This window comes from Elgaria multicarinata, chromosome 3 (genome assembly GCF_023053635.1).
Source record: "Elgaria multicarinata webbii isolate HBS135686 ecotype San Diego chromosome 3, rElgMul1.1.pri, whole genome shotgun sequence".
Lineage (NCBI taxonomy): Eukaryota > Metazoa > Chordata > Lepidosauria > Squamata > Anguidae > Elgaria > Elgaria multicarinata.
The window spans coordinates 8,837,404-8,863,848 of record NC_086173.1 but is presented as its reverse complement, the minus strand read 5'-3'; the positions used below and the strand labels follow the sequence as shown (position 1 = coordinate 8,863,848).

At 45.4% G+C, this 26,445-nt stretch overlaps 1 protein-coding gene across 3 annotated transcripts in view; it reads left to right on the top strand.

Annotated features, from left to right (window-relative positions):
- Positions 1–26,445, top strand: part of TNS2 (tensin 2) — a 146,802-nt gene that overhangs the window by 29,015 nt on the left and 91,342 nt on the right. The window contains exon 1 of one of the 3 annotated variants that reach the window (XM_063119225.1): positions 16,432–16,683. The exons of 1 other annotated variant lie outside the window; for it this stretch is intronic. In XM_063119225.1, the coding sequence (XP_062975295.1) occupies positions 16,603–16,683 (81 nt within the window). In that variant the 5' untranslated portion in view covers positions 16,432–16,602. Of the gene's footprint in view, positions 1–16,431; positions 16,684–23,111; positions 23,297–26,445 lie in introns of those variants that run through there. One more of the 3 variants, XM_063119226.1, reaches the window with a different exon arrangement.

The window sequence follows — 26,445 nt, the reverse complement described above, 5'->3', positions numbered from 1 at the left end:
CTCCGCTGGCCCCCCAATCCTCTTTGCCTCCGCCTTAAGGGGAGGCGAAGCACCCCGCTCCGCTTCTAATTCGCCGGTCCGCTTAGAAGCGGAGCACATCCCTACTTGTGCACTCCTTTTCCTTTAAAAAAAAATCAAAAATGGTGGCTGCGATGTTGCGCGCTGCGTGTAGACGAGGGCGACGATCTCGCCATCATAAAATTGTGAGTTCGTTGCCCTCCACCAAGCCCTCGTCTAGCTATGCCCAGAGAGAGAGAGAGAGAGAGAATGTCTGTGTTGGGCTGTCTCTTGCTGATGTTTAGGCTTCACTGATACAGATGCATAGATATATAGAACACGCTTCTTTCCTTTTTCAGAGAATATTCTTGACCCACTCTAAAAAGCAGTGATAGGGCAAATACAGGAAGAGCTGATAAAGCAAGGGCAGGCAACTGCAGATGTTGTTGGACTGCAACTCCCATCAGCCCTAGGCAATATAGCCAAAGGTTGGGGATCCTGGGCACTGCTGTCCAACAACATCTGGAGGGCCACAAGTTGACCGTCCCTGACTTAAAGGCTACTTCACATCCCAATTTTCCGATATACTGCCAATAGACCATAACTCTCCTACACTTGCAAGAAGTGGTCACTGATCCAATAGTCATATTTTTAAAGAGAGAGAGAGAGAGAGAGAGAGAGAGGTATTTGCCAGTGACTCAGATTTAACGTTTAAAAAAATATAAAACTGTAATAAGAAATAATTTTTATTGTAGAGGGGTTGAAATGTACAAAATGCTATTTGGGATCTGTAATGAACACTAGTGTCAATTCCTGTGGGGTTTCTCATACCACCCCCCCCCCATACCATATTCACATACTTTTTCCCTTCAGCTCAGACTCTTGATGATAATAGAAAAAGTAACTGAACAGTTCATGCATCCTTATCTTTGCTGCTGCACCAACACAAAATAGCTATTGCGTTGTGCTGCGTTGTTAAGTCCCCCGTCCCCCCCCAATGCTGGGGTCATTTGCGGGCTCTAGCTGAGCAAAAACAAGGAAATAAAAAGATTGACATTGCCTAGGGTCTTAAACCTTCAGATCTGTGGATAAGAAATAATGCCTGGAACAGTTTTTGGCAATTACTAAACTGTAATACTAACCCTGATAGGAATGTTAAGTGCCCATTGTGGTTGGCTGCTGTATGTGGGATACTGAGGTTTTTACTCCCAATTTGTGATGATGAGCAAAAAGGGCTTTATGTTCTTACAGTGCGTCAAGAGTGGGAAAATAAATAGGGACAATTCTCTCTCTCTCTCTCTCTCTCTCTCTCACACACACACACACACACACACATTTCCCACTCTCTGTTCAAGCTTAGGACAAAAGCAAAATAAGATAATTCTTTTTTTAAGGCAATACTCCAGCTTTGGGGCAAAGCAAGAAGTGAGGAGAAGGTAAATCTCCAGACGTTTGAACCTCAACTCCCAGAAGGCTCTGGCATAGGCTGACCATATGAAAAGGAGGACAGGGCTCCTGTATCTTTAACAGTTGTATTGAAAAGGGAATTTCAGCAGGTGTAATTTGTATATAGGGAGAATCTGGTGAAATTTCCTCTTCTTCACAACAGTTAAAGCTGTAGGTGCCCTGCCATGTTTTAAATCTGGTCACTCTAGTATAGCTCCTGCAGCTTTAACTGTTGTGATGAAGAGGGAATTTCACCAGGTTCTCCATATATACAAATGACACCTGCTGAAATTCCCTTTTCTATGCAACTGTTAAAGATACAGGAGCTCTGTCCTCCTTTTCATATGGTCACCCTACTCTGGCAGCACTGCCAATAGTCAGGAATGCTGGGTGTAGAAGCCCAAAGTATCTGGAGATCTACTTTGTGCACACAGCTGGGACAACTAAGCTGAGCAAATGATGGTCATTCCAGAGAAAACAGCTAGTATGGAAACAACGTTTTGCGAATTTCATTTATTTCCAGTTGCAGTTTGGTGCCTAGCCAGAAGGTGGCACACTCAGACTTACACACAGAGAGATCCAAGAGTCTCTCTCTGTTAGGAATGTGCAAGAATGTTGTCAATGTTCATAAATCATGTGAACATGTCCCATTCTCAACCTCCAACGCAAACGTGAGCACAAGCTCATGTTCTCTGAAAATGTTTGCAAATTCCCAAACCCACGTTTGTGCTTGAAAAAGACACACTAATATATATTGCACTTTCTTCTATGAGGCCAAAATCACATTTGGTTGGACTCTTTTAAAAATGTGCAGTTTTTCCCATTCAAAATGCACACTTTCCCCATTCAAACGAAATGGGAAAGAAAGCGCACAATCGAACGCAGAAAACAAGGCGAGACGAACTTTGAGGTGTTTGGAGAATCTCAAAAACTGTGAAAATTGTACACACACACACACACACACACACTCCTTAGCAGCAAAAATGTGAGGGGATCCTCTGCCTTTTCCTGCAGGCAACTTTGGCCATGCCAGTGCTAGCAGTTCATCGAGATTAACTGGCCCTTAACACAGTTCTATACAGTTTTTACTGAGAGAGGAGGTTATGAAAAAGGGCAGTATTCTTTCTATAAAATACAAAACGAAACCTAACAATATTGTACCCCACTCTTCACCTAGGAAAACAGAGCAGAAACGTGGATTTTGCTGTGATCCATGTATGGTAAATAAATAGGATGAGAACTTGTTTTCCCTTGCAATTCCATTCTTGCTCAAAACACACACTCACCACAATTTGATATTGGGAGAAGAACTTGGCATCCTAAGAATTGAGTTTGTTTGTGTTTTACAAAGTTGCTAGCCCTTATGGCCACAAAAATAGGCTTTATGGGGATGTGGTCAATGTCTGGAGAAATCTCTGAATTCAAGAGCAGAGAGAGTTTCCAGGGGCCAGAGAATAACATGTGTAGTTTATTGCATCTCCCCATGACTCAGGAAGCAGACTAAATTATGCAAAGTAATGCCTACATTACTGAATCTAAGCAGCTTGCAATGTCTGACATTTCTTGGTACAGGATTTCATTTATAACCCTTACTATGAACATGTGTGAAGGAGCCCCTGTAATTTTTTTTTTCTAACCAGCCCTTTCACCCATTTCTTTATTAACAGTGGAACGTTTTTAAAATTTATTCACTATATTTACATACAAAGCAGATTAAAAGCCAATATCACACCATTAAAATCGCTTAAATGAATTTTGTCATCTGTTTTAGTTGGTGGGGATTATTTTTAAGCAAGAGGAACAGCAGCATAAACCCGAGTCGTTCTTAAAGTGGGAAATCCTGTTTATAGTCGGGCTAATGGTTTCTGCCCCACCTGCTAATGGTTTCTGGAGATCACTGTTAAAGGCACAGGAGCAGGCTAGGCTTGTTATCTGGTCAGTTGACTATACTACCAGTGAGTAAAAAATACTTTAAAATGGGAGGGGAAGAAGACTGGGAGAGATTGGGTCTGAAGTCTACCTGGAAGCTCTACTGCCTAAACTCTGATGAATCAGTAATCTCTGTAGTTAGCGACACCAAAAAAAGCATGCAGCATTCTTGTCCATTCCTGTATTGGGGGGCTGAGCCCTGGTGCTGAAACTAGTAGTGATTCTGTAGCTGAGTCCTGGCACAAATAAATCTCTAGTGCCACCAAAGGCAAAACATGAGCTAGTATAAGATTCCCACGCATACATACGCTGGTCTGTGGAAGTGATACAGCAACAGAACAAGCAAGGACAGAGGTGTTCGGCTCTTGAGCCTTGCAATGACGGATAGCTGTTACCAAGAATTATGGCTCAGTCTCCTCCTCCTTCCTGGCAGTACACAGCTTTTGGGCTTCCTGGTTAAGCTGGAAAGTTCTGAGCTGAGGATGCAGGAAGGAGGGAGGCTGAGCCCCTTGGGGAGGGAAAGGGCGTGGGTTTCCTGAGTGCTACCAGCATTTCCTTTGCTTGGGACAGGAGGCTGGGCTGGGAGCTACTGGGAATTGAAAGGCCACTTGGGAGTCATGGTAGGCACAGCACCAGCAGCACACAACCAGTTGCATGCTGGGGAAGTAATGACGGGTGGGTATCAAGCAGGGAGGTGGCAAATTCAATACAGTCTGTGAATGGGAAAGGACTTGTTCATTCGCAAAATAAAGTCTGAGTACACAAGAGAGAAATCCCCATGAACTAAAGATCAATCAAGTTAGCCAAATACAGGATGTGATCAAATATGCATGGGCCTGTCTACACACAGTCGTCGGGGCGCCCTGAAGGCGCTTCAGGGCGCCCCGAAACTCCTAGTGTAGACACCTCAAAAGAGACGGAGGAAGAGGCGCCAGCACCGGCGAAAAGTTCCCAGGGCTCGGCGGCTTCGCTGGTGACTCCTTGCCGCCGAGCCCAACTCCCCGACGGCCTCCTGCTGCCGGGATAAGAGCGACCCGGGTCGGAGAGCTCGGCAGAAGTGGAAGCCGAGCACTCCGACCCGGGTCGCTCTTACCCCGGCAGCAGGAGGCCGGCGGGGAGGCAGCGGCGGCGGCAAGGACACGCCCGGATTCCCCAGCCTCCTCCTCCTCCGTCTCTTCTGAGGTGTCTACACTAGGAGTTTTGGGGCTCCCTGAAGCGCCTTCAGGGCGCCCCGACGACTGTGTGTAGACAGGCCCCGGTAAGGCTCTGTCCTCTGGTGATTATCTGGGGCCCCCACTGGAATTAGGCTTTAAAAATGCAGGCTTTTAAAAAGCCTCATTTTTAGCGTGGGAGGGGAAGAAGGGAAATCCCCTATCTCCTATTTCGGATCAGAGATAATGACAGAAGCCAGATGGGGGCCTCCTGTGTGACTTAAAGCTATAAAGACTAGCCTCTTCCGGCAGGCTTACCCAGATGAATTTTAAACCAAGAATTTTAAGATGTCTTCATCATTATTATTATTATTATTATTATTAATTTATATAGCACCATCAATGTACATGGTGCTGTACAGAGTAAAACAGTAAATAGCAAGACCCTGCCGCATAGGCTTACATTCTAATAAAATCATAATAAAACCATAAGGAGGGGAAGAGAATGCAAACAGGCACAGGGTAGGGTAAACAGGCACTGGGTAGGGTAAAACTAACAGTATAAAGTCAGAACAAAATCAAGTTTTAAAAGCTTTAGGAAAAAGAAAAGTTTTTAGCTGAGCTTTAAAAGCTGCGGTTGAACTTGTAGTTCTCAAATGTTCTGGAAGAGCGTTCCAGGCGTAAGGGGCAGCAGAAGAAAATGGACGAAGCCGAGCATTGTATTGGTTTTATATGCTCTTTTAATTGATTTTATTATTTGATTTATATTGTATTGTTGTACTTATGTTGTTCCCTGCCTCAATCCAAAGGGAGAGGCAGATAAGAAATTAATCTACTGTTGTTGTTGTTCCACATCCCTACTCTTTAGCGTGGTGGCCTTTCAATTTTGTGAAAATTCTTATTGGACCAAGAACGGTTACTGTTCCTTTCTTAACTAGAGCGTCACTCACAGCTGGCTTGCATGTTACATAGACTACCACAGGGAGGCTGCTTTCAGTTGCCTGGTGAATTTTTCTGCTCATCATGGGAGGGAGAAACATCCTCCATGCCGGTGCAAAAAAGCAGAATACAGTAATCCTGATTGGGTCTATTAAACCATCTGGTCGAGTCTAGTGGGGACATGAAAGGGCCTTTTTGGTGGCTGCTCCCAGACTCTGGAACTCTCTACTGAGGGAAACTAGGTTGGCCTCCTCTCTGTTGTCTTTCCACCAGCAAGGAAAGATGTCTTTATTTAAGCAGACATTTGGCATATAAGCTGATCTGCTGTTTATTTCTTTTACTGATGTGCTTTTAGTTGTGTTTTTATGGATACATTTTTTACATGATGCTTTAATGATTTTGTTTCTAACCTGTGTTGTTAGCTGTCCTAAGCCCCAGTTTTGGAAGGAAAGTGGGGGGTATAAATGTATTTATTTATAAAAATACAAAATGTGGGGCTTGGGGCAAGAAGTATTCCAGTTATGCTGTCTGGATACTTCACCCCATCTGAACCTTATAAGAATCCATTTTTTAAAATTGACATGTACCCCCTGTGCCACCTCATTATTTATTACTTTGGGTCCTTAAGGCAGAGATGCAGCCCTTTCCCCGACGGGTTTATTCAGTAGCAAGTCTTGCTGAGCCCTTTTGAAGAAGAAAAATCAGCCCTTTTTTGTCACTGCCTCACTGAATTTTAATTATTATTATTATTATTTATTTATTTATTTATTTCTTACCCGCCTCTCCAATTGGATCGAGGCGGGGAACTACAAGTATAAAAAGCACAAAATACTGATTAAAAACAAAGCGTACACTGTTAAAAATATCGTAAAAACATCCTAAAAGCATATTAAAAGTATCCTAAAATTCTACTGGATTTGGGGGGCAAATTGCCACTTTTCCCGCATTGTGCTAGTTATGTTGCACAAGCATTGCTTTGCGCGAGCATGATGTCATTAGTGCTAGCACTGGGACTCCTTTAGATACTACCCTTAGAGTTCACTTTGCCAGATGTGTGAAATGTTATCCTCAGTGGCTGGTATACATGCATGTGGATGTCGAGCGAGATTACAGTCTGACAATTCAACTGAAGCGGTAATGCGTGTGAGATAAGCAGGCTGGCCATTCACAACAGCTGTATTTGGCGATAATACAGTCCTCTTATCTCGTGGCGTGAAGCTGGATTTGTGTTTGGGTTCAAATAGCTGCCTAGTCATGAAATTTCCTTCGGCAGCCTTAGACAAATTTGGGGCCCTTCCACACGGAGGCGGAAGCCGAGCTCTCCGACCCGGGTCGCTCTTACCCCGGCAGCAAGAGGCCGGCGGGGAGGAGGAGGCGGCGGCAAGGACACGCCCGGATTCCCCAGCCGCCTCCTCCTCCGTCTCGTCTGGCTGTAGTACACACTATCGTTTTGGGGTCGTACTTGGGGCGCATGCATGTGCCTTCAGTACGGCATGTGGAAGGGCCCCTAGTCTTGGCCTCAGCTCTCCATTACGGTTGCCAGTTCTGCCATGACTTGGTTTTTGCATCTTACAAGAGCAACTGGTGAGAATGACTACACCAGCCGCCCCTAAACTGGTGCTCTCCAGATGTTTTGGACTTTGACTCCCATCACCCCCAAGCCAACAGAGTTAATTGTCAAGAATCCTGTGAGTTGTAGTCCAAAACATCTGGAGGGCACCAGTTTGGGGAAGGCTGGACTATACAATTCATCCCTTGGCACATAGAAAGTGCAATACAAATGATTAATAGCAATAACACACAAGGCGTGCCAAGATGATGCAACGTCTCAGCGTAGCGGAGGGAGCCCAGATCCCCTTGGTATTCTTTCTGTTCCCTGACAATCAGGTGATCTGAAGTCAACTCTTTGTCCCTTCTTGGTTGTGGGCAATCTAGTGGTTATTGTGGGCTTCTGTCCTCGCAGACAAGTCACCTTGTGAACCTCAGCTGACCTGTGCCTGTACTTCATGCAGGCTTGTAATCAGCCATCTTGCCGGGTTGCCTGTGGCGAGTAAAAATGTCCTCCAGGCAACCCGACAAGGATGCAAGTTGGGTTCTCTCTTCTTCTTTTCTCCTTCAGGGCTATCAGTGTGCCACAAATGATTACTATAAAGATGCACAGGCACCATCTTTATAGGTGGACTAGTACATTTTCTAGGAGTGGGGGTTAGTAACTGATGGGGACATATTTAGAAGACTCTTAAAATACAACGTATTTATACGGAAGTGTTTCTAAGGGCAATTGCTTCAAGTGGGCTGCTGAATTATGCAAATTTGATTGTGCTTTTCAGGGATCAGACAAAGTGACTGAAGTGGGGAAGACTGTTGATAATTTCCCCCCTCCTTCCCATATCCCCTGTTAATTGCTTCCAGTTTGGTTGTTCCATAGCCTATTTCCTACCCTGGCAAGTTGGGTGGGTCTTGCTTCTTGCATCAAAATAGTGTCCCAATTGAGCTGTGTGTGTTGACGTCCCTGGCACTGCCACCTTCTCTTTCATGCCCACAGGGTTGGCAATGCCCCCCCCCCAAAAAAAAGAAAAAAGAAGAAGCCTGGCCCAGTCTTGTGGTTTGAAGGGATACTTGATCTGCAAGAATGAGATCTTCAAGAACAGGCCAATGAAAAAAGTTTTTAGAGTCCAAAGCCTGGTTGTCTGCTGATTGTCTGCAGATCCAACAGCTGGTAAAGGCACAGCTCATAGGGTCTGATTCAAAAGTTGGCAACCCTAATACCGTTGGCCATGAAAGTTCAGGGCGGAATCATTGTCATCTGGCAAGGGTCCTGTAGGCTCAATGTGCTCCTGCCCGCTAGGCCACCCCAACTGCCGAGAGAGCAAAATATTTCAACCTGCAGAGATTGTCCAACATTGTACTTCTTGGCTTGTTTTGGACAATCTATTTTGCTTTTGCTAATCACGGGCAATGTGGGCTGCTAAGGCTTTTCCTCAGAGCTACCAAAATCCTGCTTGCTTTCTTATACACACACACACACACACACACACACACACACCCCTCTTACACCTTCTGAGATTTCAGCAGGGCTCATCCAAATGTTTTCAGTTTAATTTCTTTTGTTTGCAGTCTCAAGCACCCAGACCTTGCGCCAGATTGGACGCAGCTCGTAGGCTGTCAGGTGGGCATCCCTGATTCAAGGGCGAGGGGGCAGGAGTTCCAAGCTGAGGCATGCTGTTATCCCATTACTTTGCCTCCCAGGGAGGTTTCAGACTTTCAGCAGGAAATGCAGTTTGGAGGCCATTCCCTGCCTTAGGAGGGTAGGGGAAAGGGGCTGGGAAAATTCTCAGGGAGGGAGGGAAGAAAAAAGAGGAAGGAAGGAAGGGGAGGGGAGAGAAAAGGAGGGTGTGTTTCTTGTTCAGGCTCAAGAAGTCAGGCATCAGAGACACCCAGGTTTTCTGCAGCAGGGCCGTTTGCAGCTCCTTTCTGCCAGTCAGAAGAAGGCAAGGGGGGCATTTAGATGGAGACAAGCTACACTGGGAGCTGAGATGCCAGCCCCAAATCCAGGCTTGGAGTTCCAAGAAATTCGGGATCATGAAGGTAGGCGGTGAACGGAGTTTGGGTCTTTTCTCCCCACCTCCCCCCACCTTTTTTGACCCCTTGTGGTGTATTAGGGACAGGTGGTGTGTCCCAGTTAGGGAGGGAAGTTACAGACTACTTGCAAATAGCTCCATTGGGAGAGAAAGCCTTAATCCTTCTTTTTTTAGGCTGGAGAGAGAGAGGAGGATTTTAAAAAAAACACCAAAGGAGCAGGCGGATGGGCTGTACAGGTTTAAGATGGAAACGGGCAATGTAAGGGATGTGGTATAGTTCTGCAGACAGGGATTATGATAGGATGTCTCAACTGTGGGGGTGCTCAGTGGCGAGGTGAAGCGGTGCTTTTGGCTTCAGTCTCGACAACGTGCAAGGTGTGACTTTTGAAGGCTGACTAAAGAATTGTAATTTATTTTCTTCAAGATGCTCTACATGTTTCTGCAGGGTGTTAGCGCTTCATTTCAGGTTTCATCTGCAGAAATCAGTGGTTAAGAACAGCCCTGCTGGACCAGACCATCAAGTCCAGCCTTCTCTGACTTGATGCCCTCCAGATGTTTTAGACCTCAACTCCCGTCATCCCCCCAGCCAGCATGGCCGGCGGTCAGGAATCCCGGGAATTGTAGCCCCAAATATCTGGAGGGCACCAGCTTGGGGAATGCTGGCCTAGTCTGCTGTTTCCAACAGTGGTCAGCTAGCTACATTCAGGAAGCTCATCAGCAGGACAGGAAGGTGACAGCCCTCCCTTGTTGTTTGACCCCAGCAGCTGATGTGCGGAGGCATACTGCCTCTGAACATGGAGGCTCTATTTGGTGATTATGGCTAACAGCTTTCGGTAGACCTATTGTCCTCCACAAAGTTGTTCAATTCTTTTTTCTTTTTTCCCCAAAACAAACAAACAAACAAACCATCCCACCTGTTAAGAACATGAGAAGGTACTAAGGGTGAGAGGATCTGTAACTGTTAGAAATTGGTGGGTGACGGAAAGGACGACTGAGATGGCGCATGTGAGATATGGGATCCTGCGATGCTCAAAATGCTGCGGGGGGGGGGGGTTTAGCTACTGCATAGGCAGACTGAGTGTCTCCTTTGCCTTGTTACCCGGAGTAGATTTTCACTGGCCACAGGTGACCAGGCAGATGGTTGTCTGCCTAGCCTGATAGGGGATGACAATTGTTCCACTAAAAAGTGGGGTGATCTTGGGAATGCGGTACATAGGCCAAGGGGGAGGGGAATCCTCTTAGAGTCTCCCTAAAGCTAAGAATAGCCTGGTCTTTGTATCTATGCTATCCCTGCAGCAGTGAGCAAAAGCGTTCTGATGCTGCTACATGGAGATGAATGGCACACCTATGCATGGACATGAATGGAGCATTAGTTTCCAACCACTGATAGGCTGGAGCATTTGCATGGTACTGACAGGCGTGGGGCATCTTCCCCTCTTGCCACCTTTAAGCTACTAATGAAAGGGTCTTTTAAAATAATGTAGAGCATTCCTGAAACGTTGCTCACGGTGTGGGTTGCTTCAGAAGTATAACTGGGTATACACTGTTTTCTGTCTATCACGTGGTAAGGACCTTTAGAAGCTCATAGTTAAAAGGCATGAAACAGGTCTCACTGGCTGGGTTCACACAACATGCTACCCCAACCAGTGTGGCTTGTTGTTGAATCATGGGTTATCGTGTTTTCTGAATGCAGAGCTTTTTCCGCAGGGTTGCTCAGTAACCATGCAGTGTGGCTTGTTAACCACTCTGAATAACCCACAACAAACCATGGACCTCAAGGTTGCTTGTTTGAGAAAAAATAAACCACACTGCAAGGTTAACAAGCCACCCTGTGGAAAATGCACTGCATTCAGACAACACGATAACCCATGGTGGGCTAGCATGTTGTGTGTATGTGCACTGAGTGGTTGTGGGCTTTCCACCCATTCTTGCCCCCTGTTCATACAACCATTAAGATCAATTGCAGGGTTATCTCACAGGAGAGATGAATCCTATCTTTCCCACAAGGCTTCCTGCATTTCTAGTTGCACATCTTTGTATGAGACCTATTGGAAGAGAAGGCAGAAGTGCTGGGCAGAGGCATCTTTAAATTCAGCCTTGTATTTTAAGCACTACCCAGGTAGCCCTAGCCAATCAGGAGTTCCAGCAGGCTAGAGGAGGGCTGGAGCACTCCACCCTTCCTCTGGACCCAGCATAGAGATGCAACTCTCTGTCTCTCCTCTGCCAACCACCAGCAGGCTGGGGGGGGGGGGGAAGAAAACAAAAAAGCAGGCTTTTAACTTTTATGTCCTTATTTACAAGACTGCTTTCATTAGCTTTCAGCACTATAAATAAGAAGTACATGATCCCTAAGTACCAGAGATCAGAAAGGTGAGATTCATATGCCAATGAGTTTGCAACACTCTAGGCTGGTTGCTTGTTGACCATGGGTAGGCAGTAATGGCAGGCAAATGAGTCAGGGCAATATAGAAATACTGAAGTGGTGGGCAGGGAAAAGAGTAGAGCAACTCCCATGATAAACCATGTGCAAGGCTGGCCCTAGGCTAGTTCCTCTGGGGTCCCATAAGTCAGCTTACTGCTTGCTTGCTTTTAATATTTACAGTACTTTTTTTTTTACTACAACTCCCATCATCCATCATATAGGCTCTGCTGGCTAGGGCTGATGGGAATTGTACACCGAAACAACTGGAGGACCACAAGTTGCCAGAGCAAACGACAGTGAACTGGACAACCAACAAGAAAGATTCTTGAAAGCCAACTGATGAAAGTTAATTTCTGTAGCTAGTACCCAAATGACATGTTGAACTTGAAAAACTGTTTGAAGACACTTAAGATGCAAATCGATGCATGTTTTGACAGAAAATCCTGATTGGGGGATGCTGGGTGTTGCATCTGTCTAAACATGCATAGGATTGCACCCTATACACTAAACAGCTCCGCATTCTCTGAAGCTTGGTGCCCAGGACAAAGGGCTAACTTGCGCACCCCTAAGTCCGTCCGTAACCATGTGCTCTTATCCCATTCATGGCAAGGAACTGCATGTGTCTCCAGTTTCTGCTCAACACTGAGTGGGATATTTATTTATTTATTTATTTATTTGTTTGTTTGTTACATTTATATACCGCCCCATAGCCGAAGCTCTCTGGGCGGTTTACAAAAGTTAAAAACAGTAAACATTCAAAGTATACGAAATTTAAAAACATTAAAAAAACATATCTAGTCCTAGGAGAATACATTGCTTAAGAAGGCACATCTTCCATCTCTAATCAACCGATCAAATAATAGTGCATATTTGTTGTATAATGGCCTTCTGTCTCATTTTCAAAACAGTGCTGCAAGTGATGAGTTGTACCGCCCGTCTTGGCTTGCAAGATTAGAAGGGAATATTCAATTCCCCTAGGAAGCTATATTATTTCCTTCTTGCCCCAGCTATATACTGGAAAACCCAAGCCACTCAAATTTCACTTTTGTTTTTCCTTTTTTAAAAAAATGCAATGGTTGCTTATCAGTCCCATTTGAGTCATAAGGAGGCACCAATTTATTCTTCTTGTTGTATCTCTCTCCCAATAAATTTAAAAAGTTGGTTCCGAAAGTTGCCAATAAACAAAACCAGGGGTGGAATTTTGCAGCTAAAGGAGCGGGGTTATGCAGGTAGGCTGACCTTTGATTCTCACCCTGACGGGGGCCATTATCAGAAGGGAGTAATTGTGTCTCCTAATCTATTTGTGCTAGGAATGAATTTTATTTCTTCCCTATCAGTGGTCATCACCATATAATAACATACCTACAGCAGAGGGGGGAGTGGCAAAGTTAATAAATGTACTTGAAATCAAAATATTATGATTAGTCGTAATAAGCAGGATACTTCTGATTAGATACCTGTGATTATGTTTAGGACAGTGCCAATTTAAGGAAACCTCAATGCTGCAACCTATATGCATTATATAGTTAAGCGAATATCCATATGTACTTATAATGCATGGTTTTTTCTGTCCCCGCTAAGCAAGGAGCTGTACAGGGGATTAAAACACTTCTTCCTGATTACTTGAAATTCTCTGCTTGAGCCTTTAGCGGCTTCCTGCATTTCAGCAAACTTTGTCCACGCATTTTCATGGGAGCTCAAACTGTGATTTAAAAATATAAATAAAAATAATGAAATCTTAGAGAGACAAGATGCTGAATCATGGGGCCAGTATTAACTTCTGCCCTTGTTGATGGGAATCGCTGAATAAACACAGCCCCAGCTACGTTTTGGCAAAGGCTAGGCCAAGGGCAGCATGTAACGGTCTTTGGGGAAACATGGAAGATACTCGTTATTTTGCCGCAGTCCCGGCATAGGACTTCAGGCAAGGTTAAATTTAGATATGTTTCTATAAGCTGCGTCATGCTGGAATTTGGGATGGAAGATCATAATTCTGGTTCTTCTCCCACCACCACCCCTTTCTTTCTTTGCTGGCTGTTTTCCATGGTTGGCTCCAACTAATATTCCAGAACTTAATAGCTTCTTTACAAATTTGTGTGTGTGTGTGTGTGTGTGTGTCATAGGAAACTTGGAAAGACAAGGCAGCGGTTAGGGTTGGAACCACACTGTTGCAAACTGTGATAGTGCCAGTTTACTGCCACTGGTTACACAGTCCCCATGGTCTGGCCCCATGCTTCTAAGTTACAAGGTTGTGCATGCCATGGGTGCAGGCAAGACCTCCCTCCATTGAACAGTGACCATGAAATCCATCCCATACTGGCTGCATCCATTTGACCCAGTTCAGCAGCAGAAGCCTGGCTTCTTCCAGCCAGCTCTGGTCTGACTCACGTCAACACCCGCCCACTGCCTGTTCTTCTTTAGAAACAGGCCTGCAAAGAACCTTTGGAAGCATGGAAACGGCAAACTAGGAGGTGCCTCCTCCTCCTCCTTCTTTTTAAAGGAACAGGCTTCTTCTGCCTTGGAAGGAAGTAGGAGAAAGGAATTCTTGCCTTTCCCAGGGGACCATTGTACTGGATAGGGAAGAATGTACCCCTCTTTGTAGTATATGGTCACCATATGGTACTATTTAGCTATTCTCAGATGCCTAAGGCAGAATGCTTTAATGGTGTACAAGCATATTATTATTATTATTATTATTATTATTATTATTATTATTATTATTATTTATTTATTTATATAGCACCATCAATGTACATGGTGCTGTACAGATTACACAGTAAATAGCAAGACCCTGCCGCGTAGGCTTACAATCTAATAAAGTTGTAGTAAACAATAAGGAGGGAAAGAGAATGCAAACAGGCACAGGGAAGTGTAAACAGGCACCGGGTAGGGTGAAGCTGACAGTTTAGGGTCAGAACAAACTCAATATTTAAAAGCTATAGGGAAAAGAAAAGTTTTTAGCTGAGTTTTAAAAGCTGTGATTGAGTTTGTAGTTCTCAAGTGTTCTGGAAGAGCGTTCCAGGCGTAAGGGGCAGCAGAAGAAAAAGGACGAAGCCGAGGAAGGGAAGTAGAGGCCCTTGGGCAGGCGAGAAGCATGGCATCAGAGGAGCGGAGAGCACGAGCGGGGCAATAGTGTGAGATGAGAGAGGAGAGCTAGGCAGGAGCTAGGCCGTGAAAAGCTTTGAAGGTCAACAGGAGAAGTTTATATTGGATTCTGGAGTGAATTGGAAGCCAATGAAGAGATTTCAGAAGTGGAGTGACATGGTCAGAGCGGCGGGCCAAGAAGATGATCTTAGCGGCAGAGTGGTGGACAGAGATCAGCGGACTGATGTGAGACGAAAGAAGGCCAGAGAGAAGAAGGTTGCAGTAGTCCAACCGAGAGATAACCAGTGCGTGAACGAGAGTCTTGGCAGAAGAGACAGACAGAAATGGTCGAATCCTGGCAATATTATACAGGAAGAAACGACAGGATTTAGCTACTGCCTCGATATGAGGAATAAAGGAGAGCGAGGAATCAAATATAAAGCCAAGACTACGAGCTCAGCATAGCATTGGCAAGTGGAAGCCCCAGGGCCAAATCTGGCCTTCTGAATCATGTCAGCCAGCCCCTCAGTTGCCAATCCAGTAGAAAGAAGTGTTGCTGTAGCAACAGGGATTGCCATTTGGGAAGAGTGGAGGTACCCTGGTTCAATACGTTGCCAGCCTATTCTCAAAATTGTCCCTCCCTCAAAGCCAGCTGCTGATCAGGAACCTGCACTTCCTGCAGAGGTCTGGAGGGATGGTCCCATCCATTTCACCCAAAGAGTCAGTCTAGTATACTGGGTAGAGTGTTGGGCTTATTTTTATTTATTTATTTATTTATTTATTACATTTTTATACCGCCCAATAGCCGAAGCTCTCTGGGCGGTTCACAAAAATTAAAACCACAGTAAAACACCCAACAGTTTAAAACACAATTACGAAATACAGTATAAAAAGCGCAACCAGGATAAAACCACACAGCAAAGTTGATATAGGATTAAAATACAGAGTTAAAACAATAAAATTTAAATTTAAGTTAAAATTAAGTGTTAAAATACTGAGTGAATAAAAAGGTCTTCAGCTGGCGACGAAAGCAGTACAGTGTAGGCGCCAAGCGGACCTCTCTGGGGAGCTCGTTCCACAACCGGGGTGCCACAGCGGAGAAAGCCCTCCTCCTAGTAGCCACCTGCCTCACTTCCTTTGGCAGGGGCTCACGGAGAAGGCCCCCTGTAGATGATCTTAAGGTCCGGGTAGGTACATATGGGAGGAGGCGTTCCTTCAGATAACCTGGCCCCAAACCGTTTAGGGCTTTAAATGTCAATACCAGCACTTTGAATTGGGCCCGGACCTGGACTGGCAGCCAATGAACTGGCAGCTTGAGATCAATGAGACTTGGGTTCAAATCCCTGCATTTTTATGTTGTTGTTTTTAAGGCAAAAACTAAAAGCCTCCTTGCAAGTAAAAAAAAAAAAGGCACACTAGGAAGCAAGGTTCTAGCAGAGCCATCTTCCTGGTGGGCTAGTTTTCTACACCCTCTATGTGTGTGTGTGTGCATGATTATCCAAAGATGTGGTCACCTCCCTGAAGTCTAAAGTGGTACGGTCTGCTCTACTGGCTCATTCCATGTGTACACCCATGGAATCTATTTGCAACACAGGAGCTGCCAAACTCTTCCTCATCCCTGGCTTCCAGACCTGCTGATGACGCATGGCCCTAAACTTTGAGACCTGGGCCCCTTGGTTTCTCTGCCAGGCCCTGGTCTCCAAGCCCGGCTGTCCCTCCTTCCCGATGCATCCTTTTCCATTACCTCTGTGCCCTGCAAAAGGAAGGAGCTATTGTGTCTCAGGAAACGGCAGCTGCCTGCCTGCCCCCCGATCTCACAAGCTAGCCTCATTGTTTCCAGCTCCGCATCGTCCTGTCTCACGCACTCCAAGGGCTGAGCTGCTTGAGGAAGCCAGCTAGAGTGGTTCCGCCACAGCCGTCAGCACTGGGGAGAAGGCAGGCTTCTCTCACCTGTGCGTGGAGCTATGTCTTCAGCAACATCAGCACGGCGTCTGGCCTGACCGGGATTCCAAAGCAGAAGTTGGATTAATGGGCAGCCATTACCTCTGCAACCATGAAGCCCCGAAATGCAGTGGAGACCCTACTGAGAGCACTTGGAAGAAGAGAGAGTACCCGGGTACCAGTTAGCCACAGGGTAGGTGCTCGAAGGCGACTGAGGGATGGAGGTGTGAGGGGGGAAAGAGAAAAAGGGAGATGTGGTTTTCTGGAAAGCTGTCAAAAATGTCTGAATTTCCAGTTTCCAGAAGGGTATTAGCCATTAGTCTATTGCAGCAAAGCCAACAAAGAGTCTTGTGGCACCCTGAAGGCTAACACATTTGTTCTGGCATAAATTGTTGTGAACTGCAGCGTGCTTCTTTAGATACCTGAATTTCCAGGTCATTTTATGCATCTGATGAAATTGCTTATAGGCTGCAGTTGCTCAGGCCGAAGCAAATATGCTAGGGCCAGACTACATCTTGTGCTTTTTAAAAGGTGCGCTTTTCTTTAATGGCTTATCTAGCTTAACTAGACACTTTTTATTTTGAAGAAAAAGCAGCTATGAGCCTGCAATATGTTCTCAATCTGGATCAGAGCTTTACACTAGTTTCTTACTGAAAATCCCCCTTCCGGTGACACCCCCCCCCCCCCTCAAAGCTGCTGTTTATTGCAAAGGAATATTTTTGGTTTTGTTTGTTTTTCTGCAGCTAACAGGCTGCGCTTCCGGTCCATCAGGAACTATTATGATCTCTCCTCCCCCACCCCCAAATCTAAAAATAAAGACGTTCGTTTTATTTTTCCCTGGTGCTACAAGAATCTTTTTTTATTTTATTTTAGAAAAGATTTTTTTAGAGGCCGAGGAGGGTTTTGCCTGATGGTTCATGCTTTCATGCTCCGAAGCCTGAGAACTAATTTTGACATTTGCTTTTTATTGACACAAGTCTTCAGACCCCAGATGGGTGAAAGCTGGTTGGCCTGATGCCAGGACAGCCTGTTTGAGCCATTTCCTGACATGTATTTTAAGAAATGGGTGTGTTTAATAAAATAAAATAAAAAGTGAGGAAGTTTTGAATGATGAAATGCTTGTCAGTTGCATGTAAATCTTGGCTGAAGTGAAATTGACACAGGTAACTATTCAAAATCCAAAGCTTAAAAGCCCCGTTAAAAGGCAACGTCTTAGTGTTTTCCAACCTTAAAACTGGTCCACAATACCTGTGCGGTGTCCATTACTCAGCATTGCATCCCTTGATGCCATGCACCTCCGCTCATGGTCCTGGGAAACTGACATCAGCTGAAAAGCATTCCGCATTTGAATCAAAGTGCTGTGAAGTGATACAAAACCAACTCTATCACATATGTATGTTCACATCACTCGATGGTTGCAATGTTAAGTGATGGCTTGCGTGTGCCGAAGGCACCATCACAAGCCAAATACTGCAGGTGGAATGCTGAGTCACAGAATCGTAGAGATGAAAGGGACCTGAGAGATCATCCAGCCCAACCCACTGCTCAATGCTGGCTCTATAGTGCAGGGCCATTTCTGTTGGGACATTTCTCCTAACGTTTAGCCAAAATCTGCTTCCCTGCCATTTCCACTCATTGGTTCTAATCCTGCCCTCTGGAGCATCAGAGAACAACGCTGCTCCATCTTCTGCTTGGCAGCCCTTCAGCTATTTCTTGAAGACCACGATTGTATCTCCCTTTAATCTTCTCTACTCCAGGCAAAACATATCGCCACAGATTCATTGCTTTTTAGTGGACTAATCCACATATTCACTTGCAAGTCGTTAAATAGGGTGAAGTGTAGGAATATGGAGTGAATGTCTATATGTAAACAAACCCCAGAATATAAGTTCTGTGATGGATTTCAGGCGGTCAGGTTTGCACTTGGAGATGATGCGTGTCTGTCTTTTAAACATTCTGAGAGTGCTTCCAGAAGAAACTTTTATGGTGCAATAATAATAATAATAATAGTAATAATTATACCCTAACCCTGCCTCATTCACAGAATTTTATTGGGGGTCCAGATGTCGTTGTCTTCCACTAATAACCCTCTCGTGTTTTTCCATCAACTCTTTTATCTTTTTTCTTATTGACAGAGCGCAACTCTACAGTGATGGTACACACATGTATGATAACGCAGTATCCAGTACTGTTGCTGTGCCTCCACTAATTCCATTGTACCCACAGGACCTACTGCTAGCACAATAGGAATAGGCATCTTTAAATAACCCCGGAAATGAGCAGAAAATGCTTGTTTCCAGAACACGACAGGTCAGCTCCGTTTTGCAAGCTTTGCAGACCTTCCCTCTCCAGAAATTAGTGTTTCCATACTTTTCACTTGCTTCCCATTGCGCTAACAATGAGTCACACTAATGTAGCGTCAGCATTGGATACTGCCTGTCATTTGCATTTTTAGGTGTAGCCTTAAAAAGTATAATATGTGAAGCATGACGGATCAGTTTAGGAGAAAATACCCATTTCTCCTAGAATGAATTGTGGACATTTCACACTTTATCTGCTGACTTTGGATAGGAACCAGAAGGGAAATCCTTCTTTAAGATCTGGGACAGGAAGGATGGAGCTGTTGCATCTGCATGGCAGACCTTTCAAGAGACCCAGGTCCTGGAATTTTTACTTGTTGTTTGCTTTACCAGTTAATCAGGGATATGTGGGAGGCTTTTACTATGTGAGTAATGGAATGAGACTGCCCTCCTATGAACGCTTAGCAGGCTAGAGTGCAGGACACGGAATAACGGGCTCAAGTTAAAGGAAGCCACATTCCAGCTGGACATCAGGAAAAACTCCCTGACTGTTAGAGCAGTACGACAGTGGAATCAGTTACCTAGGGAGGTTGTGGGCTCTCCCACACTAGAGGCATTCAAGAGGCAGCTGGACAAGCATCTGTCAGGGATGCTTTAGGGTGGATTCCTGCATTGAGCAGGGGGTTGGACTCGATGGCCTTGTAGGCCCCTTCCAACTCTGCTATTCTATGATTCTATGACACTTTCATGTAAACACGTCTAGGATCGGGCTGCAACACTAAGCACACTGAGTTCAATGTGATTTACTCCTAAATATGTAGTGACTCATTTTTTAGGGGGGGACGGACATGAATAGGGATGGCTGCAGAGGTTGGCAGCTGTACTTATTACCTCTTGGCTTGTGTGCTTTTGAGACTGTAGAATCTTTTCGCAGATCTCTCTGCTGGTCGTGCTGGGATGGTTGTCACCAAACAATTGTGTTGTTCCCAGGGATGTAATTAAAGTGACACGCTCTCAGAAAGATGCCCAACCCCTTGATTTAGGCTTTATGTGCAAAACACGGGGTTTTACTTAACTGGCAATTTTGATACACAGGGTTTACTAGTTAAAAAAAAAAAAAAAAAAAAAAAGGAGAAAATGTCCAGGTTCCTTAAGATTTTCCCACATGCTTACCAACTCATTCCAAGCAGTGCTGGGAAACCCAAACCAGGGGAAAGAGGTGGGTGGGTGAGAAGCAGGAAATGATACTGATCCTAAAGCAGGAAAAGGAAACTGACCGGATTAGTTTTCCTTTTTGCTAGAATCAGCTATGCAGTGGTGGGGGGGGGGGCACTGTCTGCAAACTGATCTGCTAGGTACAATGAAATTGGGAGAGTTTTGTTGTATTCTTAAACTGTCAGCCATATAAGGGACAGTTTTTATCTTGACAGGTCCTATTTTTAAGTCTGCCCTCCCAAGCCCAGCCTGCTATTCTTAAGCGCTGACCAATTCCATTTTGATTTCCTGAGTTGTGGAACACTGTGTTCAGCTGCACGGGAACCTCCCATCCCTTGTGCAGCTCGCCTGCAATTCAAGAGGTCAGAGATATCTACTGAGGTTGCCCATAGATTAGCCATAGATTGTCACAGATAGCACATAGTATCGGGTACACGCTGGAGGATCTATGGCGTTGGCTAATAACTTGGTTTTTGGGAGGGCTGCCTTGAGAAGTGACCAGTGCCCTACTGGTGTCAGGGTTTTTGGGAATGGCACCTTTTTTTATTAGCAGAGGCACTGACATCATCTGCCACTCACTCCAGATTTCCCTGTTCCTCTGAACTTAGCTGCATCCTCACAGTAGCTGGGGTAGAGAAGTGAATTTTCCTAGGAGCATGTCCTTGTATTTTGGGGTGCCTTGGTCTTGAATAGCAATTAAGACCCATTAGCCGTGTGTGTGTGTGTGTGTGTGTGTGTGTGTGTGTGTGTGTGTGTGTGAGAGAGAGAGAGAGAGAGAGAGAGAGAGAGAGAGAGAGAGAGAGAGAGATACAACCCCCCCCAAAAAAAGCAGTAGTAGATAGCATATCAGCTGACAGTTATAGAATAGTGACCTGGCAAAGGGCAGTGTAGTGGTTAGCATGTTGGACTTTGGCTGGACAGCTGGAGAGATTGCATGAGCAAGGGAAAGAGAGGGATACAACATGTCCCGAAACATCTGACCACCAGCTACAGGCTTTCCAGGAGTTTCTTTTCCCAGCACCAGGGAGAAATATTTTAATTCAAAGTCAGCAAATTTGTTCTAGCAGCTTTCATCTCCATCAGGAACAGGTCTTTTATAAAGCTAATGGGTCTTAATTCCTCGTTCAGGACTCTCTCTCTCTCTCACTCACTCACACACACACACACACACACACAGAGTTCATATTACAACAGGGATTGCTGGCAACAAAACATTATGGCTGGGAAAACCCATTTCCACACCCCCAGCAACTGTGAGGATCTCAGCTAAACTCAGAAGGAACTGGGAAGTTTGAGGTGGGATGACGTCAACATCCCTGCTAAATTAAAAAAAAAAAACAGGTGGTTTGGCCCTGTGAACTCTGGCTCCACTCCAACGCTCTGGCGACAAAGGAATCTGGACATAATCTTCAGATGGTTAAGGAGAGGCTGAGCAGATATCTTCTGTTCCTTCATTTCTGCACTTATGTGACTATATGAAGTTTCCTTCTCCAGGCTCAAGCCATTGGTCCATTTAGACCTGTACCATGTGGTCTGATTGGAAACAGCTCTCCAGGGTCTGAGGCAGACAAGGGCAGGATCTACACTACTGCTTTAAAATGGTTTATAACAGTTTTGACAACTGTTGGGGCCCAGGACACACTCCATATACAGTTTTTCAAAACGTTTCTAAAGTGTTTTATCCTGCTTGGTGTAAGCTTCCCAGCACTGCTACTGCGACATTGTTTTCAATTGGAGATTTGTTTATTTGTTTATGTACTGATTATTTTATGAATGAATTATATTTTGATACCCTTCCCCCAAATAGATGAAGCTCTCTCTGGGCAGTTCACAAAACAAAACCGAAAACCATAGTATAAAAAACTTACATTTAAAACCCAAGACAGACAAAGTAAAACAACAACAGGGTAACAGCTAGAAGCAGGGCAAAGATTTTTAAAACTGTAGGACTAAAAAGCCCGGGGAAATGAAAAGGTTTTCACCTGGTGTCAGGTGTAGGCACCAGGTGAGCCTCTCTGAGGAGGGCATGCCAAAGTTGGGGTGCCACCACTGTTAAGGCCCTCTCTTTAGTAGTCACTTGCCTCACATCCTTTGGCAAGGCACCCAGAAAAGGGCCTGAGCTACCTGGGATTGGTCCTTCTGGGCATGAAGCATGTGCTGTATCATTGAGGGAGTTCCGTCCCTTAATGTCCAACCTCTGTACCATTCTCCATGCTCTTTCTTAATCCATACCATTCCCTACCCTTAGTTGTCACCCAGTGTCAGTCGTTCCATCAGGCTACACAGCAGAGGGCAAAAGGGGCTATCTCCTTGCCTGTGCTGAGAGGCTAACAGACTTTGGCTCTCCCAAGACCCTGTTCAGACAACATGCTAAGCCACGGTGGTTAAGCATTGCGTATATAACCATAGTTTAAATGCACTCACTTACCATTTGCTGCAAAAGGGTTAGTGGCCTAACCATGGCTTAGTGTGTTGTCTGAACAGGATCCAAATCTGTCACATCACTGCAGCCATTTTGTCAGGCTACCTGAACTATTTCCGCTACAGCTGGTTAAGACAACAGCTACACCTTTAACAATGGGTGTGTGGGCTTGCATTTCTTCTCTTCCCTCCCCTTCCTTTTCTCCTTGTGTGTCACGTCTTTTAGATGTTAAGCCCGAGGACTGGGTCTGTCATACTTCATATTGTTGTGAACTGCCCAGAGCTCTGGCTATTGGGTGGTATAGAAATGCAATAAATGCAATAAAATAAATAACCTCAGTAAGCCATTCTGGGAATCTTTTTGGGCCAAAGGGTGGGGCACACATGCTTTAAATAACTAATAAATAATGCTGTCCTCCTGATCCTAGCCCCATTCCAGGATCTTGGAAGCTTAAATGGAACGTTACAAAACAAACAAATATATGTCGGTTATCCTCGTGATTTACATAACTTATTCAGACTATTTAGGTTGGTGTGGATTGCAGTGTAAATGCAGCCCTTCACATGACGGGGCGGTTGTTGTGTAGCTGAGGACAGTGTCTCGACCGGTGCACAATAGCGGGCAGTCATTGCGCAGCAGTGTGACCGAGTCAGTGAGTAAACATGTTGTTCTGGACTCAGTCAGAAGGAGGGAGGGAAGGGATTCAATGTCACAGCTCCTCGTGGGCTCTGAGAACGAAAGAGCCACTGCCCAGCCAGTTCCTTGCTTTGGTTAATCTCTTCACCCACTGGGAGAGGCTGTGGCCAGGGTCAGCCTGCCATCGAAGCCGATGATTTCTTTCCCACGCTGCTGCACATTTCAGGATGCTGGTAAGAGATGCTAGGAATCACCATGTACATTGATGGTGCTATATAAATAATAATAATAATAATAATAATAATAATAATAATAATAATAATAATAATAATAATCTGCACCTGCCGTTGCAGGGGTACCTAGTTTGGCCTCTGTGTCTTTTGCCTGTGTGTGTTGTGTGTATTTATGTGTACATGTATGGGGGGAGGAGACATAGCTTGGTGGTAGAGCATCTGCTTTGCATGCAGAAGGTCCCAGGTTCAATTCCCGGCTTCCCCAGGTAGGGCTGGAAAAATTCCTGCTTGAAACCTTGTAGAGTCATTGCTGCCACTCATTGTCGACAATACCAGGCTACATGGTCCCAAGGGTCTGATGCAGTATAAGGCAGCTTCCTACATTGCTATATGTGTGTTTTATGCATTTATTTATTTATTTATTTATTTATTTATTTATTTATTTATTTGGCTTTTATCCCATATTAGTCTTAGACCCATTGAAATAAATGGGGCAAGCTAAACTAACATTGGATATAACTGGCCGGACATAAATGTAATAATAACTATTCTTTCTTTCTTTGTTATATTCTTTCTTTCCTTCCTTCCTTCCTTCCTTCCTCTTTCTTTGGCCTTAGCTAGACGAGACTTTATCCTAGGGCGAACCCCAGGATCGTCCCTGTGCATCCAGATGATGCACAAGGGATCCCGGGATCACGGAGGGATCATCCCTCCCTAGCCCCGGGATACAGCCCTACACTTTGGGCCTGCTTTTTCCGCAGTCCTGGGCTGAGCCCGAGACTGTGGAAGGTGTGGCCCGTTGCCACGGCTTGAGCCAGCTCCGCGCGATTACTCACGCAGAACCGGGAGCCACGCACAGAGCTCATCGGGGGTAGGGTGGGGGGAGCAGGGAAATGACTTTTTTTTAAAAAGAAACCTACCTCTGCGCATGAGCGTTTGTGCGCTCCATCTCCTTTAAGAAAATTAAAAAATGGCGGGCGCGATGCCTCTCTTCCTGAGGTCGTCGCGTCTTACATGTAAACAAGGGCGAGAGTTCGCGTTAATCGCAATGTGAGGTTTCCCCTCCTCCCCACCCCCCAGAACAAAAGGTAGGTTTAGCTAAGGCCTTTCTCCATTTCTAGTAGATTCCTTGTTTTAGACCAGTGGAGATAGTAAAGGCCAGGCTCGTCCAGTGTCATAAACCCCTCCTTTGCACGGTCATACATGCACTTAGGTGGGCACGCTCAACATCCCTTTACATCACTAGCAGGAAACGGGTGGCCCTCTTGATTTATGTATTATTATATTTATATCCCACTTTTTTCCTCTTGCAAGGGACCCAAGATGGCTTGCACAGTCCTCCTCTCCATTTTATCCTCACAACAACCCTGTGAGGTTGATTAGGCTGGGAGTCAGTGACTCGCCCGAAGTCACCAAGTCAGCTTCCTGACCGAGGGAGGACTAGAACCCGGGTCTCCTGAGTCCCAGTCCAACATTCTAACCACTATACCACACAGATGTTGTTGGACTGCAAAACCCTTCAGCCCTAGCCAGCTTAGCAGGTAGCGAGGGATGCTCAGAGTCGCGGTCTTATAATATCCAGAGGGCCACATTTTCCCCATCTCTCCTGTACATGGGGTAGTTGCAGTTCAGTCATGCTGATGGTGAGTTATGACACAGGGTCATTAAAGGGTGGATTTTCCCAGAAGCCCATGCTTCCAATGCATTCTACACTACAGATGAAAGTGCAAATTTTAAACCATGATAGCAATTGTGTGTACAAAATCCAGGAGCTAGTAGGTACTCCACCACCATGTGTGTGTGGTGCCGAAAAGCTTTATTTTAAAAAGGCGGAGTTGCAACTGTTAGGGTCTGGTTCATGTGATACGTTTCAGGGAATGTATGGCTTAGCAGCTTTTAATGAAGGTGGCAGTTATGTAGCTGACTGCAATATGGTAACCATATTATGCCTTGATTGGGCTAGGTGGCAAATGTAAAAACTAGACTGGGAAGGCAACAAGGAGGAATGTGGCATAGTGGTTAGAGTATTGGATGAAGACCAAGGAGATCCAGGTTCGAATCCCCGCTCAGCCCTGAAGCTCACTGGGAGACTTTGGGCCGGTCACAATCTCTCGGCCTGACCTTCCTCATAGGGTTGTTATGAGGGTAAAATGGGGGTGGAAGAACCATACATGCTGTCCTGAACTCCACTCATACTTCCATGGGGCTCACCTATTTTGAGAACTCTCTGCTTAGTATCTATGACACACCTCTGAAGGGGCAGCAGGGGGCTTCATCTAAAGCCATATATTAGAGAGGAGAACTGCAGGGGTGTGCGTGTGTGTGCAGTTGGGACACAAAATGTGCAGTTGGAAATCTGATAATGTGTAGTTGAAAAAAGTAAGACATGTGTTACATGTATGTGTTTATTAAGAACTTAACAATAGACAAAGTCAGGGATGGCATGTACCACAAATTATATAAGGATGCAGGTGAAAGAGCCCTTGTTGGGTCCTGTGACAGTGTTGCCTGAATAGACATGAGGGCAGAGTTGGCACTTGGGTCTATTGCATGGTCTGGTCCCTCTGTCTGTATGTCTGTCCTGTGTGCTATTGCTGGTTAGCATCCGCTTCAGGTTGGGAGGTTGTCTGTAGGCCAGGACTTGTCTGCCTCCCAAGGCTTGTGAGAGAGAAGTGTCTGCGCTGATGATGGGTTGGAGTTCACTGACGATCCGTTGCAGTAGTTTCAATTGGGGGCTGTATCGGTGACAACCAGTAGTGTACTTCTCTTGGTCGGTCATCCTTCCTGGGTATGCGTATGGCCCTGTCAATCTGTCTTTAAGTTTAATGTGCTACTAGTATTGGTGATAATCTTTCCAGTCGTGAAAGAGAAATAATGTGTTTGGCTTGGACGGGGACCGGGGGGGTGGGGGTGTCTGACTGGGCATTTGTGCAATTGGAAAATTTGCTGAAGAACAGCCCTGAGGAACTGGAGGATGTGGGCTCCAACACGGCCACCAAGGCCTCCACATCCGCCGCCACCCTGACAGTGAAGCCCCTTGACCCCAAAGACATTCTTATATTATGCCCCCTTAGCTACTTTCTCTCATGTGAGCCAACACACTGGCAAAGAGATTTTCAACACACCGGCCAACGCTGACCAAGCGTCCG